This window comes from Cyprinodon variegatus, unplaced genomic scaffold (genome assembly GCF_000732505.1).
Source record: "Cyprinodon variegatus isolate N-32 unplaced genomic scaffold, C_variegatus-1.0 Scaffold189, whole genome shotgun sequence".
NCBI lineage: Eukaryota > Metazoa > Chordata > Actinopteri > Cyprinodontiformes > Cyprinodontidae > Cyprinodon > Cyprinodon variegatus.
Window position 1 is genome coordinate 1,064,005 of NW_015150642.1, and position 7,687 is coordinate 1,071,691.

General features: G+C 38.0%; 1 protein-coding gene across 1 annotated transcript in view; it reads left to right on the top strand.

Annotated features, from left to right (window-relative positions):
* chrm3 (cholinergic receptor, muscarinic 3) overlaps positions 1 to 701 on the top strand; it is a 25,396-nt gene extending 24,695 nt beyond the window's left edge. The window contains exon 3 of the mRNA XM_015379303.1: positions 196 to 701. Within this exon, the coding sequence (XP_015234789.1) occupies positions 196 to 701 (506 nt within the window). The remainder of the gene's footprint in view (positions 1 to 195) is intronic.
* Positions 702 to 7,687: the final 6,986 nt, after the last annotated feature.

The following is a 7,687-nucleotide window of genomic DNA, read 5'->3' on the forward strand; positions in this document are numbered from 1 at the left end:
AAACCTTTATTCTACATTTTTTTAGTATCCGTTTTTGAAACCGTTTCCTAAAATTATCTGTTTTCAAGTGTTCTTTGCTTTCAGAAATATTTTTTGGAATTGGATTTTTTTTTTTGGACCTATGTTTCACAGAAATATAAATACAGATTCTTTAGTTAAATCTAACTGATGTATTCTCTGCCATTACAGATCAAGCGAAATCTGCAAAAGTAACTATCAACCAGAGCGACCAACATGAAGCGAGCATCAAAGGTCAAACAGGACCCGATTGTTTCACAAGCTCATCTTCCCCTGACCAGTCAGTCGCCAAAGCAACCAGGGATGCCCTTCTGGTCAAACGCTTTGCTTCCAAAGCAAAAATAGAGATCAATAAGCGAAAGAATGAAAAAAAGGCGAATGAAAAGAAAGCAGCGAGGACTCTGAGCGCCATCCTTTTTGCGTTCATCACTACATGGCTCCCGTACAACATTATGGTGCTGGTCAACACTTTCTGCCAGGACTGCATTCCTGAATCTCTCTGGGCTTTGGGCTACTGGTTGTGTTACGTTAACAGCACGGTGAACCCCATGTGCTACGCTATGTGTAACAAGACCTTTCGCACAACTTTCAGGGATATATTAATCTGCCAATGGAATCGAAACAGAAACAAACCCAACTTTTCTCAGAGGAAAGCTGTTGGCTTCCGAAAGGACAACAGATAGAGGAACTCACTTTTGAAGCTCATATAATTCACCTATGCAAGACCTCTTTCTGCCACCTCTGGAACATTTCCAAACTTCCACTCTCTCCTTCCCAGACAACGAAAAGCTGTTTCAGGCATTGCAAATGCACTTCTCATTGGGAACCCTAGAAACAGTCTGCAGAGGCTTCAGTACATTCAAAACTCTGCAGCTAGGATCCTGATGAGAGTGAAGAAACATGAGCACATTACCCCCATTATCCAGGATTGAATACAAGGTTTCCCTCCTCACACATCAACGCATCCATGGACATGCCCCCCCCCACCACCTTAAAGAACTTATCAACCCACAGAACACAACCCACTCCCTTCGCTCCACTCACTCATAGATAGGGCATTTTATGCTGCTGCCCCACATCTGTGGAATGTCCTCCCTGACACCCTGAGGGCTCCTCAATCTGCTGAGTGTTTTAAAAAAGGCCATAAAAAAATGTGTTTTTAGCAAAACTTTTGGTCCCCTTTAGATGTTTTTCTCTCTTCTAAAAATACATTTTCATGCTTTTTTCTTTTTTTTTTACCTGTAGTACTTTGAGATCTTTTGATGGAAAGTGCAGTATAAATTAAATGCTAAAAGGTTAGCCTCTTTTAGCTCGGTCGGTTAGCCATATTGAGCTACAATACTTTTAACTCTTTTATTTGTCTAAAATCTCTATGAAAGTATTTTTTTGTCATTTGTCCTCCTCTGCCCTCAGATTTTAAAGTCACTGACATGATTCTAGAGTTGACTCTGGCGCAGACACAACACGAAACAGGAAGCGGTTTAGAAAGTTTATTGAAAAGTTGAAAAGACAAAGAGATAGTTTTTGTATCGGCGAAGATTCTCAGGAAACAGCAGCTTAATCAGGAACTGCACAGAGAGAGAGATCAGTTAGATTCGGGCTGGGGAACTGAGTAAACTAGAAAAGATGCAAACTCCTTACAGATCAGAAGCTTGGTTTGGTGTAGAAGGCTTCCAGCCGTACATGTTTGAGCCCTTGCCTCGCAATGCTGCCAGTTCTGTTAGCTCTACGCCTGCTGAAGACACAGACGTCCATCCCCGTGAACACTGGACGGAACTTAATTAGTGTTGCCAACTCCTCTTTGAGGAAAGTAGCTATTGGCTCTGCTGTAAGTCGCTAGAAGTCGCTGAATGACGTCATTAGCTAATTTGCATAATATATATATATATATATATATATATATATTTTAAACTTTTTTTTTTACTTTTTCTTTTCCCCTTGTGGTCCACTAAGGAGCTTAAAAATCATGGTAAAACATCAACATTTTGAACCATACATTCTCTTTACATTACATTAACATTAACAATCTAAATGGAACAAAAAAAGGCTGCAAAGAATCAATGACAATGTGAACAAATATTGGTAATTATTGTATTTTTTTTTCAAACTAATAAGATTTGCCTCCACACACACTGGCTGTGCCTGCCTGCTCACAGAAAGAGCGGGTCATCGTCATGTTGGTCAAGGCTCTCTATGGCAGGTTCAGCAACTGAGGGAGCTGACTTCAGCGTGATCAACCTGAGCCGTCAATCCCTGCACATGCACGCGGTTCATTTGTAGTCTGGAAGCTGAGGGTAAACATGCTGTGGCTCTGACTGCAGCGCTGAGACGGACTCCTGCGGAAGCGGGAGAACAGGGTTCGGACGGGGGAGGTGGCCCACAGCAGACACCAGGAAAGTCGCTAGATTTGCCGCTTTTTTGAAAAAGAGTCGCTGCAGGGGTCTGAAAAGTCGCTAAATATAGCGACAATGTCGCTGAGTTGGCAACACTGAACTCAATGGGAAAGGAAATGATTCTTATTTCAACCATGGCGTATATTAGCTGCGACATATGAATCAAGATGATATGACCGAAAAAATTTGATTGACCGTTGATATATGATTGGCCTAATTTAGGTGTTCAGGCTGACGTATAGCTAACTGGCCTGCATAAGATAACGGAAAATAAATAAGAATTTTTCTAAATTTTGGGACAATATTGTCTGATAAAGAGTACATTTGTATACATGATTAAGCCAGAATGATTTGACATTTAAATATGACTTCCCTGCGACTTTAATAATAAGAATAAGAAGAAGAGACTTTTTGTGTCACCTTGTTAAATGGCAGAGCTCAGTCTGTCTTAGAAGGCAATACTGTACTTTCCTTCAACATTGAGAATGATTGTTTTCTACTTTCGGCTACTTTAAAACGCAGATGAAATGTAAAATAATAGCAAATACGGGTAATGATATGTTGAGACTCCAGAAAAGAACTAATTTATAAGAAACGGGTAAAATACAATTTGTGGAGTTGCCAAACAATGACTCCAAAAAGGGGCGGGGCCTCGAGCAGATCCAACCACCCAAACAGATCTGGTACTTAAAGCGGGCAGCCCTCCGTATCCTTACATACAAGCTGAATTTTACTTCCATTTTCTATCCTGCTTCCTCTTCCTACCTCCTTCCTTCCTACCAGCACCGTTTAGACTCCTCTGATCATCTGGATCCAGACCGTATCTCTCTGAAATAAAACGTCCTTCAAGGAAACATCTATAGAATGTGGGCAGCAGAGCAGCCGGCTAAGACCAAAAGCTTGATGTCCACAACATGCAGACTAAGGAACAGCATCACCACTAAAACATCATGATTATCTGCAAAGTCTCACTTTGACTGAAATGTATTTCCTTAGCAACATTTCTCTCATGCTTCTAAATCTCTTTACAGTATATTTTCAGTTTTTCTTAGTGTTCACTTTGTCGCTGCTATCTGGACTATTTGCTCATAACTTTTATTATTTTCTGGTTGCTGTGGTGCAGAAAAGAATTAAAGAACCTAACATTAAAAAAACTGAAGATGTTTCTTATGTTTATTAGTCTTTTGACAGAAGCTTGCTTTTCTGATTGTGTCTAATGAACAGCAGAGTTATTTGTGTGTCACATGGAAAAGACATGAAATTAAAACAGATTTGTTTCAGTGAGTGGGAAAAAAACCTCAACATATGACCAAATTCTGACCAGTCTGTGTCCTTAGGGCTCTAAACCTATTTGCTCCTGTAGCCACACAGTGTCAGACTTTGGTTTACATGGGGAGGTTAATCTGTATGGAGGGAATTTTGTTTCATTATTGTTGCAACAAACATGTTTTGTCAGTAAATCTGCTGTTTTTTTTGTTTTTTTTTTTCGTCAATTATTTTCTTATTTAAAAAAAAAAATATCCAAGAAATGTACATTTACATAAAGCCTTTTTGACACCATAAATGAACAAAATTCACTCCATAAATATGAAGAAAAATATTTCCCAGTATTATTGAAAGCAAAGAACAGATAATTTAAGGAACATGTCTTTCAAACATTTTAAAAACTGTTTTAATAAAAGTACAATTTATAATGTGTATGGAAAATATCATCATGCACTTTTACAGTTCTGCCTGGGATCAATCCAATCCCATTCAACTTTATTTATAAAGCACTTTACAATTTCTCAAAGGAACAAAGTGCTGAACAGTGGAATAACATAAAACCATTACACGGACTCAAAAAAAAAACATACAAGCAGAACTATAAAATATAGACTAAAATAAAAATAAAAGTAATTTAAAATAATGCATCACAGACTAAAATCAACATCTCACACAGTTTAGAGAGCCAATGTAAAGAGATGAGTTTTTAAGAGCGATATAAAATCAGACAAAGAAGTGGTTCCACAGAGAAAGCACCATCGCCCCTAAGCTTCCCTTTAGTTTTAGGCACCTGAAGAAGCAGCTGATTGGCTGAAGTGAACGGGAGGGAGGGTGCATGAACGTGCAGCAAGACCTTGGAGAGACTTAAAAACAAATAAAAGAACTTTAAAATGAATCCTAAAATGTACAGGGAGCCAGTGTAATGAGGCTAAAATTGGGGTAGTGTGCTCATANTGTCTTTACGATGTAGTTTAGTATTCTTTAATTATTTAAGGATATAAATAAAGTTTTTTCAGTACCGTAATTAAATTTTTTTTTTGGCGACCCGGAAGTTATTCTGTTTGCGCAGGCGCAAATGAGCTGATGGTACGGATCGTGCTACCGGTACGGATCGGGTAGCGACAAGCTCTACACCTGCCGAGGACACAGACATCCATCCCTGTGAACACTGGGACGGACCTCAGTGGGAAAGGAAATTACTCTTATTTCAACCGTGGCGTATATTAGCTGCGACATATGAATCAAGATGCTATGACTGAAAACATTTGATTGACAGATGAGTTGATATATGATTTAGGTGTTCAGGCTGACGTATAACTAACTGGCCTGCATAAAATAACGGAAAATAAAACTGAATTTTTCTAAATTTTGGGACAATATTGTCTGATAAAGAGTACATTTGTATACATGATTAAGCCAGAATGATTTGACATTTAAATATGACTTCCCTGCGACTTTAATAATAAGAATAAGAAGAAGAGACTTTTTGTGTCACCTTGTTAAATGGCAGAGCTCAGTCTGTCTTAGAAGGCAATACTGTACTTTCCTTCAACATTGAGAATGATTGTTTTCTACTTTCGGCTACTTTAAAACGCAGATGAAATGTAAAATAATAGCAAATACGGGTAATGATATGTTGAGACTCCAGAAAAGAACTAATTTATAAGAAACGGGTAAAATACAATTTGTGGAGTTGCCAAACAATGACTCCAAAAAGGGGCGGGGCCTCGAGCAGATCCAACCACCCAAACAGATCTGGTACTTAAAGCGGGCAGCCCTCCGTATCCTTACATACAAGCTGAATTTTACTTCCATTTTCTATCCTGCTTCCTCTTCCTACCTCCTTCCTTCCTACCAGCACCGTTTAGACTCCTCTGATCATCTGGATCCAGACCGTATCTCTCTGAAATAAAACGTCCTTCAAGGAAACATCTATAGAATGTGGGCAGCAGAGCAGCCGGCTAAGACCAAAAGCTTGATGTCCACAACATGCAGACTAAGGAACAGCATCACCACTAAAACATCATGATTATCTGCAAAGTCTCACTTTGACTGAAATGTATTTCCTTAGCAACATTTCTCTCATGCTTCTAAATCTCTTTACAGTATATTTTCAGTTTTTCTTAGTGTTCACTTTGTCGCTGCTATCTGGACTATTTGCTCATAACTTTTATTATTTTCTGGTTGCTGTGGTGCAGAAAAGAATTAAAGAACCTAACATTAAAAAAACTGAAGATGTTTCTTATGTTTATTAGTCTTTTGACAGAAGCTTGCTTTTCTGATTGTGTCTAATGAACAGCAGAGTTATTTGTGTGTCACATGGAAAAGACATGAAATTAAAACAGATTTGTTTCAGTGAGTGGGAAAAAAACCTCAACATATGACCAAATTCTGACCAGTCTGTGTCCTTAGGGCTCTAAACCTATTTGCTCCTGTAGCCACACAGTGTCAGACTTTGGTTTACATGGGGAGGTTAATCTGTATGGAGGGAATTTTGTTTCATTATTGTTGCAACAAACATGTTTTGTCAGTAAATCTGCTGTTTTTTTTGTTTTTTTTTTTCGTCAATTATTTTCTTATTTAAAAAAAATATCCAAGAAATGTACATTTACATAAAGCCTTTTTGACACCATAAATGAACAAAATTCACTCCATAAATATGAAGAAAAATATTTCCCAGTATTATTGAAAGCAAAGAACTGAGAATTTAAGGAACATGTCTTTCAAACATTTTAAAAACTGTTTTAATAAAAGTACAATTTATAATGTGTATGGAAAATATCATCATGCACTTTTACAGTTCTGCCTGGGATCAATCCAATCCCATTCAACTTTGTTTATAAAGCACTTTAAAATTTCTCAAAGGAACAAAGTGCTGAACAGTGGAATAACATAAAACCATTACACGGACTCAAAAAAAAACCATACAAGCAGAACTATAAAATATAGACTAAAATAAAAATAAAAGTAATTTAAAATGATGCATCACAGACTAAAATCAACATCTCACACAGTTTAGAGAGCCAATGTAAAGAGATTAGTTTTTAAGAGCGATATAAAATCAGACAAAGAAGTGGTTCCACAGGGAAAGCACCATCGCCCCTAAGCTTCCCTTTAGTTTTAGGCACCTGAAGAAGCAGCTGATTGGCTGAAGTGAACGGGAGGGAGGGTGCATGAACGTGCAGCAAGACCTTGGAGAGACTTAAAAACAAATAAAAGAACTTTAAAATGAATCCTAAAATGTACAGGGAGCCAGTGTAATGAGGCTAAAATTGGGGTAGTGTGCTCATATTAAGAGTGCCAGATAAAAGACGTGCTGCAGTGCTTTGCGCTCTCTGGAATTGAGCAATGTTAGAGGCACTAACCCCCAAATAAAGAGTGTTACAGTAATCCAGCCGGGCAGTGATAAAGGCATGGATTACTGTCTCTAAATGATCTCTGGAGAGAATTGGCTTTATTTTGGCAAACTGCTTTAAATGAAAGAAACTTTTCTTCACAGTTGCCTTTATCTGGTTGTTGAATTAAAATCTGTACCCAGGTTTGTGATAACTGACTTTCTATACTGCGCTAGGTAACCTAGCTCGGTGAAGGGAACCTCAGATGTGCCGCTAAAAACCATGACCTCAGTCTTACTCTCATCAATAACCAAGATCACATACATTAGTCATGTCGTAGGGAAGTTGTATTTAAATGTCAAATCATTCCGGCTTAATCGTGTATATAAACGTACTCTTTATCAGACCCAAAAGTTTAAAAAATTTTTATTTAAAAAAAAATCGTGTCTTAAAATCTTTTTTTTTTTTTGTTATCTTCAGCAGGCCAGTTAGTTATACGTCAGCCTGAACACCTAAATTCGGCCAATCATATATCAACGGTCATCTGTCAATCATATTTTTTCGGTCATAGCATCTTGATTCATATGTCGCAGCTAATAAAACGCAACGGTTGAAATAAGAATAATTTCCTTTCCCATTGAGTTCCGTCCCAGTGTTCACGGGGATGGACGTCTG